Source organism: Cynocephalus volans, chromosome 2 (genome assembly GCF_027409185.1).
Source record: "Cynocephalus volans isolate mCynVol1 chromosome 2, mCynVol1.pri, whole genome shotgun sequence".
Taxonomy (NCBI): Eukaryota; Metazoa; Chordata; class Mammalia; order Dermoptera; family Cynocephalidae; genus Cynocephalus; species Cynocephalus volans.
Genome location: NC_084461.1, coordinates 168,048,902 through 168,064,745, shown reverse-complemented (window position 1 = coordinate 168,064,745; position 15,844 = coordinate 168,048,902). Strand labels below are relative to the sequence as shown.

At 42.2% G+C, this 15,844-nt stretch overlaps 1 protein-coding gene across 3 annotated transcripts in view; it reads left to right on the top strand.

Annotated features, from left to right (window-relative positions):
- EPHX2 (epoxide hydrolase 2) overlaps positions 1-15,844 on the top strand; it is a 51,511-nt gene that overhangs the window by 2,527 nt on the left and 33,140 nt on the right. For all 3 annotated transcript variants that reach the window (XM_063085852.1, XM_063085853.1, XM_063085851.1), the window contains exons 2-4: positions 10,270-10,354; positions 13,405-13,564; positions 14,923-15,113. In XM_063085852.1, coding sequence (XP_062941922.1) covers positions 10,270-10,354; positions 13,405-13,564; positions 14,923-15,113 — 436 coding nt within the window. The remainder of the gene's footprint in view (positions 1-10,269; positions 10,355-13,404; positions 13,565-14,922; positions 15,114-15,844) is intronic.

The following is a 15,844-nucleotide window of genomic DNA, read 5'->3' as shown; positions in this document are numbered from 1 at the left end:
GTGTTATTTCACTTTTTTTGACTCATAAATTTCATTTAAAAAAAGAAAGACACCAAAAAGAGTAAGCCATGAGCTATATTTGTCCCCATGACCTCATCAGTGTGGAGGCGAACATGACTTGTGAGCATGCAAGTCACAGGTATACGTGTGTGGGCTGTTTAAAAGAGACCAGTCTCTGGAGGCAGACCCAGGTTCAGATCTCAGCTCTCACACTTAGGTGGGGTGAACTTGCTTAACCAGTCTTAGTTTTATTCATCTCACTTGTAAAATAAGAAAATACCTTCCCCTAGAAATTTTTGTAAAGATTAAATTAGATAATATGTAAGGTGGATGGGCAGCTGTGTTCTTGATGCATTTATTTATTTGCAAAAGCTCCATGAATATGTTGTCAAACTCAGGTCCAACTGCCCGCCCCCTTGGGAAGGAAAGAAAAAAAAACCCTCAGATATCAAATGGTTAGTGCTAGAAAAGCAGATGTATTCGGCTGAAGGAGATGGTAGGCTATCCCTTCTCAAAGATTTAGATTTACTGAGGGGTTTTTAAAGGAGGGGTTGAGGGAATGGAATGTGAGAGGTAAAAAGCAGAAGAGCAGGAGATGTGAGCTACGGGGGGTCCGTATCTATGGGTCAGGTACTAGGTCTGGCCACGGCCTCATCTGGTTTCTGTTCTCATCTTCGCTGTTATCTCAGGACCCTGCAAGATTTTGATTTGTGCCCCTGGTGTACTTGGCTGGTGCCCAAGGTCAGCTTCGGTCATTTGGCCTTGATCATTTCTCAGAACTCTGCAAGTCTCAAAGAAAAAACTGTTAGCTTTGCAAAGAAGTAATTAGCTTCTCAGCCTTGTTTTCCTATTTAGCAAGCAAGATAAGAAAATCAGGGGATGGGAAGAAAGAGTGAGGAGAAAGAAACTCTCCTTTTTAACCTCTCCCCCTCAACCGCAGCCCAGGCAGTTTTAAGTCCCAACATGGCTTCAATCCTGCTCACTCCAACACATGTGCAAAATGATGTCTTGGGGCATATACAGTTTATCTGATGTTGCAGTAACTCACATACTCCCTTTGTGACCATGGTTAGGATTGTTCCCAGTTACCATAAAACAGACCACAGCAGAGCTAGCTGGCCTCAAGAGGTCATAGTGCATGACCTTGACCTTATTAGCCTATCAAGTTTGTGAACCAACCATGAAGGTACTAATTCAGGAGGTGAACATGAAGGGCTACCTGACACTGGGCATTTTCAACATGTTATGAAAACTCAGATGTCTACAAATAACCAGAGTTCAAGGTGAAGTTGAAGCCATAAGAAGTACAAAGTCCTAGAGTGGCTCAAAGAGGGAGTGAGTAGGTCTGATCCGGAGAATCAGGAAAGCCTTAATGGGGAAAGATTGACAGGAGGTTGCCAGGGAGCCATGTGAGGGAGAACGTTGCAGGTGAGGAACGGCATGGGCTCAGGCTGGGAGGTGGAAAGCATGAGATGTGCACAAGTGTGTTCCAGGCTAGCCAGAGAGCAGAGGCTGGGGGCAGTTGAGGGGCTGGGGGGCGGTTGTGAGAGTAGTGCAGCATGATCATCAGCTGATGCACTTGTACCTACTTTGATGGCCAATGGGGAGCCCTTGAGGGTTTTCGAGGTGGGATAGAGAGAGAGTAAAATAATTGGAGATCATTGGCATGATGGATCAAAGTAAATTGGTGAGATCCAAAGGTTTGGGAGCTTGGAGGTGGAACAGTATGGAGTGATGGGCAAGGCTGTGGAGGTTGGAACTGATGAGAGTAAGACCTTCTTGAGCTAGGAGATCGCAGAGTCATTGGTGGGGACGATGGGGAAGCTAGGCTGGAGGGCTCAGCTGAGGACAGAAAGAAGCTGTGAACCTGGTGCTGAAGCAGGGAGCAGGTGAGGGTCCTGGGTACCTGTAAATGCTGCCTGAGGACAGGGTGCTGGTGCCCAAGAGGCTGCCGTGAACACCAGAAGTGAGAGATTGTTGAGTGACTGGGGTGCAGGTTCTGCCAGACTCATACAGTGCAGGGAGGAAAAGGGCCTAGTTTGTGGATATCTGGACCAGTGTCCTCTGAGGGGCAGGGTGTGGGAAATGGTGGTTCCCTTGGCAACCAAGGTTGATGTGATCTGGAGGAGCCAGGATGGTTCCTTGAAATCCATATTGGACCAGTAGGCAGTTATGTGTGCTTAATTTAATACCTCCTCAGACAACTTCACTATAGAGGCTCTACTGTTCTACTAGACTGAACAGTAGGGATGGTTAAAGTGTCAGATTTCTTTTAAAAATTTATGCTATAGAACCTGAGGTGGCTACCATATGCAATGCCCAGTAAATGTTTTCTGAGTGAGAGAAGTGATCAGCTAATACAGTAACGTAAAAATTGAAAGAGGACTTGATAAACAGGACTCCTTGCATCCTGTGTGCTGTTTCAGTAAATGTTGATTGAACGCCTCCAGGCGCTTCTGGGCAGTTCCCAGACTTGTGGCTGCTTTTCATATCTCTGAGCTTTAATGCACTCTCAGAAACATCTTTCTCCTTTTATTATTTTCAAAATGGGTTTTAATTGTACTACTAATATACAAATAAATTCTTATTGTCAAAATATTCGGATGGCACAGAATAATGTAGAGTAGGAAATCTAAATCCCCCTTTACCTTCTCTTTGTGGGGCAGTTAATGAATTCTAGATGTAATGGTAAATGTCAAGAGTTCAGTTATGTAAAAATCACTAATGCAGATTATAGTAGTTAACAGTATAACATTAAATTTCATATATAGTTCATATGTTACTGAACCAAGTGGGATCCATGTACCCCTGTGCCGTGGAAAGCCAATCACCAAAGACGTGTCTTTGCAGTAGGGAAAGAAGGTTTATTCACAAGCGGGCCATGTGAGAAGACAGGAGATGTGCATCTCAGATCCATCCTACCCACAATGGGGAAGGTGGTACCTTTATGGGGAAGTGTTTAGGGGTGGTGTGAGGCATGGGGATTGTGATTAGCTAAAGGAGTTGAAGGAGCCCTTTAGTGATCTGCATAGGCTCAAGACTTCTGCATGTTCAGTAGCTGGTGGCATTAGCAGGATCTGGAGGTGGACCCCTGGCCCTCTGACCTTAAAGGTCAGACATTTGCACAGACTCAGTAGAGGTATCAGCAGGCTCAGTCAGCTTAGCCCAGTGGACTAAGTCCAAGGATCCTGAAAAAAAAAAAAAAAAAAAAAACACCTTGGCACACATTGGTGACTTCTGTGCCAGAGGTACTATCTTAAAAGGCAGGTAGGAAGAAACGGAATGACTGACTAGTTGATAAAAATTTACTGAAAGAATGAGAAATTTAAACAGGAAATAAACTACTGAAAATCCACAATTACAGATATTTTGTAGAAGACTGTATGCAATGTAATCTGATTTTAAAAATCATTACTGGGAGGGGAATGGGGGGTTATTGTTTAATGGGTACAGAGTTTTTTGCTTTTTCTTTTTTTGTTGTTTTATTTATTATTTATTTATTTTTCTTCCTTTTTTCTTTTTTTTTTTTTATTCTGGCATGGAGTTTTAGTTTGGGAGGATGAAAATATTCTGTAAATGGATGGTAATGATGGCGGTACAAGTGTGAATGTACTTAATGCCCTGGAGCTGTACACCTAAAAATAATTACGATAGTAAATTGTATGTGTATTTTGCCACAATAAAAAATAGCTGCTGAATTTCCAATTTGATTAAAAATGAGAATCAGTGTTTTAAATTTAAATCTTATCTAAGTATGTTAATAGAGGTCTGAGTCACCTGGTGCAACCTCCTCACAGTTGAGTATTTAAATGGCCTCTTCCCAACTAGCTGTGTGAATCTGGACAAGCAAGTTAACTTTCCTGGGCCTCATCTGTAAAAATAAAAGTACTGAAGTAAATTTCTTTAGTTGCTAATTAAGGTAGAGGACTTTCTACTCATGACAATGTATTTCCCAAAGGCGACCACAGCACTATCCCCTATCCCACATACACTGCTCCTGATGACTTTGAAACTTCTCCCCTCCAGAGGTGGGCTCTGTGACCCTCCACTTGAAATTGGGTGGACTTTTGTGACCAACAGAGTATGTTGCAAGTGACACTGTGCCTTTTGAGGTCAGGCCATAAAGGAGTTGCAGCTTTCTCTTGGTTTACTGGAGTACTCACTCTTGAAGCCTCCAGCCCGGGAGTGAGAAGTCTGTCTACCCCGTGGCATCTGTGCTGAGAAGAATCCCAAACTAGTCCACCTGGAGAGGCCATGGGGAGAGGCCCTGAGACTATGTGCAGAGAGAAATGCTCCCTCAGCCCCCTAATGCTTCAGTCCTCTCCTTCCTCCTTCCGGCTCCAGCCACCTGCCGATTGCAGACGCATGAGAGATCCTGAGCCAGAACCGCCCAGCTGATCCCTTTCCCTTATTCCTGACCCACCACAGAAACCTAGACAGATAACAAAATGACTGGCTGTGTTAAGCCTCTAGGTTTTAGGGTAATGCATTTTATAGTAATAATAACTGGAACACTCCCTGTCCTCCTTACAAGTCTATTTTTCTTTCTATCACTGTCTGATATACTATATAACTTATCAGTTTCTTATTTTTCTTCGCTGACTAGAATATGAGCTCCTGAAGACAGAGATTTTCATGTATTTTGGTTCACTACTTTTTCCACATGGCCTACAACAGTGCCTGTTACACAGAAGGTGCTCAATAAATATTTGTTGAATGGATAAATGAGGTGGTAGAGGGGAGGGAGAGACTGTCTCAGCTGTTGCAAACGGTCCCTTACCTTGAAGGGACCTTTGCTTACCTTGAAGCCCCCCAAGTTCACTTTTCATGGCATTTATTGTCAGTGAGTTTGAACTTTGCTCTGGGGTTTAAGGGAGAAGTGAATTTTTCTCTACATGTTTGAGCTCTTGTTTTCTTACTTTTTTTTTTTTTTTAAATCAATATGTTCCAATGTACCTTCTATCTGTAAGATTTTCTGAGACTTTTTAGTCTGATAATTCATATTTTCTTGGTTATTTATGCTATTGAAGTTTTGCTTGATTTTTATCTTTTAAGGATATCTTTTATATTAAATAGTAATCAGCAGGATTTTAGGAAGAAAGAGAAATAGATATATGCTTAGTTTGCTGTTTGGATACAATCCTCACTTTTTAAATTTTGCATATTTTGGTATTATCTTAATCAGCCCCTAAAGATTTGTGCCTTATAACTTTGTCATGATTGTCCCTTTTGTCAATATAAAAGAGTTTATTAGGGATTGCCATTTTCTGAAGTGGTTCTATCAAATTATACTCCCACAAGGAATGCAAGAGAATCTCAGTTTCACCATATCTTCATCAGTACTTGACATTGGCAGTCTGTTTAATTTTAGCCATTCTGGTGGGTATGTGTGGCATTCCTTTGTGGTTTTAATTTGTATTTCCCTTATGAATAATGATGTTGAACTTTTCATATGCTCATTAACCATTTGATAATTCTCTTGTGTGAAATTCTTTTTTTTTTTTTAATTTATTTTCTATTGGAACAGTTGATTGCACATATCTGTGGGGTACGGCATTGCATATCAGTACCTAAGTGCAATATGTGACATTCAAATCAGGATAACTAGTGTATTCAGCATTATACAATGTAATCAATTTTCATGGCCCTTTACCAATCCCTCTTGAAATGCTTGTTTAAGACGTTTGCCCATTTTTCCATCAGGCTATTTTTCTCTTATTGATATTTAGGAGTTCTTATATATGCCTGATCCAAGTCCTTTGTCAGATACGTGTATTACAAATATCTTCTCTGTGTATATGGCTTATTTATTCATTTTCTTGATATCTTTGATGAACATAAGTTCTTAATTTTAATGACATCTAATTTACAACTGTTTTCTGTTATGATTAGTGCTGTGAAGCAAAAATTATGGGAGGCCATGGTTTGGGACTGAGATCCTACACTGGGTCCTAGCAGACCAGACCAAACCAGAATGGAGTCACTCATGCTAAATGCCACGTAAGCAAACTGAAACTTTAAGGACCGGTTTTTCCTCAGTCTACCCAAGTCAGCACAATAAAGATGTCCGTGCCCCCTGCTTTAACCCTTAAAAACAAAGTAACCTAAAGTAATCTGACATTAGCCAATCACCTTTTTTCCCCAATTGTTCTGTTTCCTTTTTTCCACTTGGTGGGAGAGTTCATTCTATTTTGTGTAATAGAGGCTGACCTGATTCATGAATTGCAAATAAAATCTAAGGAGTTCTATAACTAAATTTGTCATAATTTTGTCTTTTGACAGTGCTTTTTGTGTCTTTTTAAAAATTTTTGCTTACCTAAAGGCCATGAAGCTTTCTTCTAGAAGCAAGATTGTTTTAGTTTTCACATTTAGGTCTATGATCCATTTCAATTAATTTTTGTATATGGTTTGATTTAGGGAATTAGGTGTTTTTCCCCCATATGACTATCCAGTTGCTCTAGCACCATTTATTGAAAAAAATATATTTTTCACTTAAATTTTGGTGGTGACTTCATTGAAAAATAAAGCAACCATATATATGGAGGTCTATTTTTGAATTTCCAATTATATTAAGTTGATGTACATGTCTGTCTTTGCAATAATACCACACCGTCTTAATTATTATGGCTTTATAATAAATCTCAAAATCTGCTAGTATAAATGCTTCAAATTTGTTCTTCAAGATTGTTTTAATTATTCTGTGCCTCTGTATTTCCAGATAAATTTTATAATCAGTGTGTCAGTTTCCGTGCTATACACAAAACCTGCTGGGATTTTGATTGGGATTAAATTGAATCTTCATACGAGTTTGGTGAGAATTTTTACCTTAACAATATTAAGTCTTCTAATTCATGAACTTGATTGGTATCTTTAATTTTTCTTAGTTTTATAGTTTTCAGTGCAGGGGGCTTAAAAACATCTTTTATTAGATTTATTTCTAGTGTTTTGGGTTTTATAATGCTATGGTGAATGATATTTTTTAATATTTCATTTTCCTATAGTTTGATATCTTTTCTTTTAAACCATATTTTTTCTGTTCTCAAGTTTTTAATTTTGATCTACCTCTAAGTTGAGTGGAAATCTTTGAGTTTTGTTGTTTTTTTATTTTTTTCCAAGAAAGGTATGTGATGGTAGACTGTTAGTTTTCCCTTTGTGAGAGTCTTTCTGCTGCCTTCCCACATGTAAAATAAGTTGTCTGGGGATAGAATTTTTTTGCTCATCGTATTTTTTTGCTCCACAATTTTCTGACATTTAAAGTTGCAGAATAGAAGTATAATATCAGTCTGAATTGTTTTTCTTCTCTATATAATTTTTTTTCTACTAGGTTGTCTGTTATACCCTTTCATCTGAGGAACTGAAGCATTTTCTCAGCATATGTGTGTTATGGTTCTTTTTTTCATTAATTTTTCCTGATACTTGGTGAGTGCTTTTGATCTAAGAACTCAAATCCTTCTTCTGTCCAGAGATGTTTTCTGCTGTTAGTTCTTTGACTGTTGCTTGTCTGGTCTGTCCTAGAATTCTTATTGTAACAGCCTGAACAGAAGTGACTCCATTTAGTTAAACTTTTGAATTTAAAAACTTGTTCTCTCCTGTAACCCAAACCACACAGCCTGCAGCTGATTGCCAGAACACAATGACCCTTGCTCACATTGTGCACAAATAGAGGAAAATTATTAACCCTGATGTCTCTTCTTTACTAGCTTACTAACCTGATTCTATTTGAGAATAACAGGAACTGAGCCCGTGGAGAATGAAGTGAAACAGTGGTCAGCTCCCACCTGGGAGGTTCCTTGATGATTATCTGAAACACTCAAGCATGCCTGCACATCCCCACTTGGTCACCATGAATCAACTTTCCACCACAGACCCCTGTAAAATCCTTTGGCAAACCTGGGAGATGTGGAGAAGGTCTTTGAGACATAAGTCCCCAGGCTGCCGGCTTCCTGGTTAAAGACCACCTTATCACCAGCTCTTATCACTCGATTCTTGGCTATTGAGCAACAAGTAAACAGACCTTTGGAGTCTTGGTAACATTGTTTGTTTATTGAAAGAATTTGCCTTCCATAGATCTTATCTTTTTGCTCATAGTATTAGTTGCTTTACCATTTTACTCTCCGTTTTTGGAAATTTTGTTGTGTCTTTTGACTCACCAATTTCATTTTCTATGATAGACATTTCATAGTTCACTGCCTTTTATTAAGCACCCTTAAAATTTGAAATTCATGTTTTTCAATGCCAAGAATGTTCTTGTTATCTCAAATTGCTTCTTTTTTTCTTTTTTTTAGGACTGCCTGCTCTTGTTTTATAGGTTCGGTTACATCTCCTTCCTCCATGATTGTATTCTTCCCCCAGTTCCTCTTATTTTATCCACCCCCATTCTCCAGGCAGAAGAAACAATTTCCCCTTTGCTTTCTCATCTCATTCGTCCAGTGCATTATAGTTACATGTTTATATGTTGCTTCTCTTGTTCTTCTGTGAGCTCCCTAAGAATGGAATCATGTTCTTCCATTTTTATGTCACAGCACAAGCACAACGCCTTGCAAATGTAGGTGCTCGATAAAAGACTGTCGATTCCAATTACGCATTGCTTCTTGGACTGGAGGGCAGCTGCTGACGGGCATAAGGGATCTTTCTGAGAGGATGGAAATGTGGTGATGTTTGCATAACTCTGTAAATTTACTATGAATCATTGGATCATACAATTAAAACATGTGAATTTGATGATAAGTAATTACTTATCTGATATTAATAAATCAAATTTTTTAAAAAAAACTATTGGCAGAGATATGGCAAAGCCATGACTGATACCTGAAAGCTGAGCAAGGCCACAAATAGTAGGTATATGTCTTTTTTTGTCCAGAATTGATCATTGTTACCTGTAAGAGGGTTAGTCTGGGAAAATGTACTTGTCTATTGTCAGAAATGAAACTTCCAGGTAGGAGATGTCCTCTTACTCAGGAATGGTAAACAATTTTAACTGGCTTGCCAATTCCAGTCAATAAGAGCCAAGCTGTATTTATTTGCTGTGGATGCTATCATAAATACCATAGGCTTAAACAGCAGACATTTATTCTTTCACAGTCTTGGAGGCTGGAAGCTCAAGATCAAGGTGTTGACAGGGCTGGCTCCTTCTGAGATCTCTCTCCTTGGCTTATAGGTGGCATCTTCTCCTTGTGTCCTCACATGGTCTTACCTCTGTTCTAATCTGTATCTCGACTTCCTCTTCTTATAAGGACACCAACCATATCGGATTAGGGCCCACCTTAATGACCTCATTTTACCTAAATTACCTCTTAAAGACCCTATCTCCTAAAACAGTCTCATTCTAAAGTATTGGAGATTAGAACTTCAACATATGAATTTGGGAGGGACACAATTCAACCCTTACTGCAGGAAACTTAAAAAAGAATTGGAGAGTTAAGATAAAACAGAAAACATATATATAGACTCAAAATCAGGAAAAAAATTTTTAATTACTTTTAAAGAAAGTGAACTAATGAAAAAGTCTTTTGGAACAATGTCTTGTGCAAATGAGCTGAGGTCTGCCACAACCTCATGCCCAGTCTTGATTTTGTTCCTTAAATGGTAAAGCAGGAAGCACGTTCAGCTGAAGAGTTTCTGCTAGATGGTTTCCCATGAATGGCTTTTTCTTTGAGCATTTTTATCATTTTGTTAATGGTCTCATGTCCTCAGTTGGACAGCTCCTTGCATGCTGCTATGGTTTGTATGTCCTCTTCAAAACCCATGTTAAAACTTAATCTCCAGTGTGGCAGTATTGACAGTGGGGGCCTTTAGGAAGTGATTGGCTCATCAGAGCTCTGCCCTCAGGAATGGATTAATGGGTTACTGGATTAATGGGTTATCATGGGAGTGGAGCTGGTTGAGCTGGAGTTGAGCTGGCATGGGAGCGCACTCAGCCCTTTCACCATGTGATACCCTGCACCACCTTGGGACTCCGCAGAGAATTCTCACCAGCAGGGAGAGCCTCACCAAATGCTCCTCCTCAATCTTGGACTTTCCAGCCTCCAGAACTGGAGGAATAAATTCATTTCTTTATAAATGACCCAGTCTTGGGTATTCTATTTTAAGCAACAGAGATGGACTAAGACAAAAAAAAATCCCAACTTGTACCATGCATTTTCCTGTCCTGGCAGCCTGCTTTTCTCAGGGCAGTTTGTCAGTGATTATGAATGGTGTCTGTCCTTTACATGCTGCCACATGAAGTCATCGGAACATCCTTGATGTTGTTGTGGTGTCTTTGTCTTCCAGAGGCTTTCTGAATGAAGCTTTCCAGAAAGGAGGCCCAGATGGTTGCAGTGCCCGTCTATTGAGAGGAGAGATCACATTTTCCCAGGTGAGGGGAAATGTGACCCCTCACATTTCCCTTGGATGAGCATTCTCTGCCTACATGCCCGTTCTTCACCCTTTCATCCCTCATGGCATGTAACTCACTCAAGTGACCTTGGAAGGACTCGGGATATATGAAGTGACATTCAAAGCTGGTTTGTAGTCTCTTTGGGCCAACCAGAGGAAAGTTTCCAAGCCCTCAAAGAGCTGTGCAGGGAGTAACTTCAGCCAGAGTAACTGTGTTAGGACAGGGCCACTGTGTCTGTTAATTCAGTCACTGTGTAATGATTAGACTTTGGAGTCAGAGATCAGGGTTTGAATCAGAGCTCCCACTTACAGACTGTGTGGCCACAGAAAGTGGCACAACCTCTGAAAGTCCCATTTTGCCATCTGAGGATGGGGGTGACAATACTACCCATTTTGTTGGTTGCGAAGCTTGGAAAGTGCTTAGCAAATGCCTGGCACACAGTAAGCACTCAATAATTAGTAGTTATTATTTTTACCATGACCTCAATTATTTTTTTTACAAAGTAATAAGGCTTTTACAAAGTCTAAAGCCACTTGAATTTTCAAGGAGTGCCTCTCTAAGAAGAAAGGCTGTTGAGAATCTACTCTATAAGCACACAGATAAAACATTCTATATATTTTTTAAATGTATGAATTACAGCCACCTGTCACTCTGTCAGGGAACTTGGGACCCACCATGACAGAAAGCAAAAGCCTAGCTTTTCTGTGAAGACAGGTGTGGTATTAACGCAGGGAGCACTGCTGTCAGTTTAAGATTCACACACACACATTGTGGCAACCAATGAATAAAAACTGTGGTGATGCTACTGGGAAGAAATGTCACTGGAGCTTTATTCAGTTAAAAAGGTGCAGTGACATTGTTGGAGGGTAAGGAGAGAGAGGCGTGCTATATATTTCAATGAACATAAGGAACTATAAAATGTATTTCCAGTTATCCCTACGAAACTCTGCATCCCATTCAGACTCCTTTAGTGGCTTCTGATAGTCTGTGTGTAGCTTCCAGGAAACTTCAGGTTAGAGGACAAAATCTGAAAAAACAAATTATACCATTGTGAAGGTTTACTTAGGCTTGGTTTGTCTTTGAGAGAGTCGGGTCTTAGGAACAAATGTCATCTTTCAATTTTCCATTTATGTATACTGCACGGACAGAAAAATGCACACAGTGTACAGCTTTATGCATTTCCACAAACTGAGTGATAAGAAATGAAGCATCACCAGCACTGTGGGTCCTTCCCATGTGCCCCTCTGGACACTGCTCCTCCCAGAGTGACTGACTCCCACCCTGACTTCTCCCCGAATAGGTCACTTTTGCCCATTTGTACTCTACATACTTGGAATCACACAGATGAACTCCTTCTCTGTGTCTAGCATCTATTACTCAGCATTCTATGTGGAGATTTATAGATGTCTTGCACGCAGTTGCAGGTAGTTTTATTCTCATTGCTGCGTAGTATTCATTGTGCAGATAGATCCCAATCTATGTATCCATTCTGCTATCAACGGGTGTTTAGGTAGTTTTCAGATTGGGACTATTACAAATAGTTCTACTATGATAGTGTGTATGTAACACAATCCATTCTGCTATTAGTGAGTTTATGGGTTTGCTCGGGCTGTGTCTCAGCTCCAGATGCCATAACAAATACAAAGTAGGCTGGGTGACTTCAACAACAAACATGTATCTCTCACAGTTCTGGAGGTTGGGAAGTCCAAGACCAAGGCACCAGTTGGCTTGGTGCCTGGTGCGGGTCCTCTTCCTGGTTTCCAAATGGCCATCTGCTTGCTGTGGCCTCACATGGTGGAAAAGCAGGGGGAGGGAAAAAGCTACCTCTCTCATGTCTTTTTATTAAGGGCACTAATCCCTTTCATGAAGGTTTCACCTGCATGACTTAATTACCTCCTAAAGGCCCCATCTCCTAATACCATCGCCATGGGGTTAGGATTTCAACATATGAATGGGTGCGGCACAAGCATATTGTCTGTAGCAGGCTGCCATAACAAAATACCACAGACTGAGTGGCCTAACAACAGACATTTCTCATGGTTCTGGAAGTCCCAGGTCAAGGTGTGGCAGAGTGTGTGTTTCCTGAGGCCTCTTTCCTCGACTTGCAGATGCCGCCTCCTCCCTGGGTCCTCACATGGTCATCCCTCTGCCTGTATGTATCCTAGTCTCCTCTTCTTATGAGGACACCAGTCATGTTGGATTAAGGCTCACCTATATGACCTCATTTTACCTTAATTACCTCTATAAAAACTCTGTCTCCAAATACAGTCTCATTCTTTGGTAGTGAGAGTTGGACTCCAACATACGAATTTTAAGGGGACACAATTCAGCTCATAACAGTGGGCATTTGTGTAGTTTCTAGTTTAAGGCTTGCTTGGTCTGAATGTTTGTGGCCCTTCCCCAAATTTATACATTGAAATCCATACCTCCAAGGTGATGGTATTAGGAGGTATGGCCTGTAAGAGATGATTAGGTCATAAGGGTAGAGCCCTCATGAGTGGGATTAGTGCCCTTATGAAAGAGATCCCAGGGAGCTAGCTAGTCTCTGCCAGCATGTAAAGACACAGCAAGCAAGTGCCATCTACAAACTAGGAAGTGGGCCCTCACTGGACACTGAATCTGCCAGTGCCTTGACATTGGACTTCCAGCCTCCAGGATTGTAAGAAAGACATTTCTGTTGTTTACAAGCCACCCAGCCTCTCACATTTTGTTATAGCTGCCCAAACAGACGAGGATAGGGTTCTTAGGAGCAGTACTGCTATGGTAGTGTATAAATATACTGTAATCTATCCATTCTGCTGTCAGTGGGCATTGGTGTGGTTTGTAGTTTGGGACTCTTAGGAATAGTGCAACTATGAACATTTCTGTTCGTGTCTTTTGAGAAACATATGTGGACATTTCCAGTGTATATGTGTCCAAGAGTGGAATTAGTTGGTCATAGGGAATGTACATGTTCAGATTTAGTAGTTACTGCCAAGCTTTTTAGAATGGTCCTACTAACTTAGTCCCTGGTCAATTCATGTTTACAGTGGCTACCGCTCGTGGAAGAAGACTGCAGGAAACGCTCCGAGGCCTCTGGAATCTGCCTCCCCAAGAATTTCTCGATAAATCAAATCTTAGGCAAGGCAGTTTCAGCAAGAACGATCAACTACCCCATGCTCCAAGCAGCTCTCACTCTTAGAAAGAAGGGTAAGCGTCCACTATCTGCCATTCTCTGGCCCAACCACATCAGAACTCTCAGGGGAGTTAGGTCAGAATACTATTTAGTGTGTTGTGAGATCTCATATCTTCCGGGCCTTGATGAACTTGATAGAAAGGCATGATGGAAAGTCATGGCCCCGAAACAAGTTTTATCAAAGGGCAAAAAACAACACTATAAGAATAACTGGAAAATGACATGATTTTACTAGTAAAGTAATGTATGCCGGTGACTGCCCTGTGAGCAAAATTCTCTCCTGCTGATGCTAATAGTAATGACCTGAATGACCTGACCTCTTGTCACAGTGATTAAAAAGCAAGGCCTTTTAAGCAACTGATTTTCGTAGCCTCTGGGTGTCAGAGTCACTGAGCTATGAGCTGGCTCATGCAGGCCTTAGATCATGTCCGTAGCCTAAGACACGAAATCACGTTCATCAGAAGACAGTGCTCTGCTCTTCACAGGCATCCTTGAAACCGTTCCACCCTCTTCTCAGCAGACTTGTGTGGTTGTGGCTAAGCCATCCCACATCCACAATTCCTCCCTTGTATTACGTGGGAAGCGTCTCCCCATCAACGCATCTGTATCTTGCTTCCAGCATTGCCTGGTCGTCACCTTCACTGGTGAGGCAGACAAAGACAGAAATGGGAACTCAGTCCTTGGTACCCACGGCAGGTGTTTTGAAAGGTAGTCAGGCAGAGTTTGCAGTAACGTGGACTAGAAGGAACCTTGGGGCTTCACTGGGGGCTGTGGGTGGCTTGTAACTCATCAGAGCTTAGATTTGTTCATCTGTACATGAGGGATGGGAAGAGCTGCCTTGCCCACCCCAAAGGTGGTGAGGATCAGATGAGCCACCGAATATCAGGACACTGTGATGAGACGGGCTGAGGGTGTGGGGACACTGATGAGATGGGCTGAGGGTGTCGGGACACTATGATGAGATGGGCGAAGGGTGTTGGGACACTGATGAGACAGGCGGAGGGTGTCGGGACACTGATGAGACGGGAGGAGGGTGTCGGACACTGATGAGACGGGCTGAGGGTGTCGGGACACTGATGAGATGGGCAGAGGGTGTTGGGACACTCCTCTGCACTTGTAAGGGATGAAGGGATTCAAGCGTCCCCATCAGGGTGTCGAAAGCTTAATGTACACAGCTTTCTCCTGTGTCTGTGTCAGGAGGTACTTGTGGGGAAAGATGAATCTTTACCACCTCATCCCCTGAAAGCTGAGCATAAGGACACTGATGTGAGCAGGATGCCACTTGGCCCCCTGATCAGGACCCGCTGGGGTCACCCAGAGCACCTCAGGGCAGAGTTCCGTAGCTGGTCGTTCCCTGTGTCTTCTTGCACAGGACTTGCGACCTGCCTGCTCACCAACAACTGGCTGGATGACAGCGCCGAGAGAGGCAGCCTGGCCCAGCTGATGTGTGAGCTGAGTCCTCACTTCGACTTCCTGATCGAGTCGTGCAGGGTCGGAATGGCTAAGCCGGAGCCTCAGATCTACAAGTTTGTACTGGACACCCTGAAGGCCAGACCCAGTGAGGTACGTAGACACTTGCTTTCAGGAGAGTAGAATGTTCCAGAGATATTGCAACCAAGGGAAAGTTGAGGGAGCAGGAGGGGTACATATGGGGCCTGGCAGGACGTTCTAGGTCCACTCCTCCTGGGCCAGGACTTCTCCTAAAGGAGTTTTACCCATCCTTCAGTCTAGAAAGTTCTCCCAGAGGTGGGCATCTGGCTGGCTCCTTTATGTGGCTTTTAAAGGACGCTGGGTCAAAACAGCCATCATCAAATCTCTTAGATCAACTGCCTCATTTATTTATGAAAAAAATGAGACTCTGGGAGACTTTCCCAAGGTCACAAGGCCAGTCAGGGTCACCCCACCAAAGAGAGAGTGAGGATGGGCTCCAATATTGCCACAGTCTCCCACCAGGCACCTTTTGCCACTATAGCCTGCCACTCATCTTGTCTCCAGACTGCCTGTCCTAAAACACGGTTTTTATGGTGTCCCCGACTATAACCTCCGAAAGGCATTTGGACCAAGGTTAAGTTCCTTCCCCTAGCATCTCTGACCCTGTCTCACTGGCCCTGCCTCCCCCACGAGCTGATCAGAGCAGACCCTGGACTCCATCCCGGGGTCCTTCCAAGCCCAGTCCCAGAACCAGGCCTTTTCTCCTCTGGGACTTGGGCTTTGCCCACCTGCGTGTGCTGAGCAACTCTGTGCGTAAGTAGAGGTGAACAGAGCAGGATGGATGCACTGCTTAGAACTCTAGG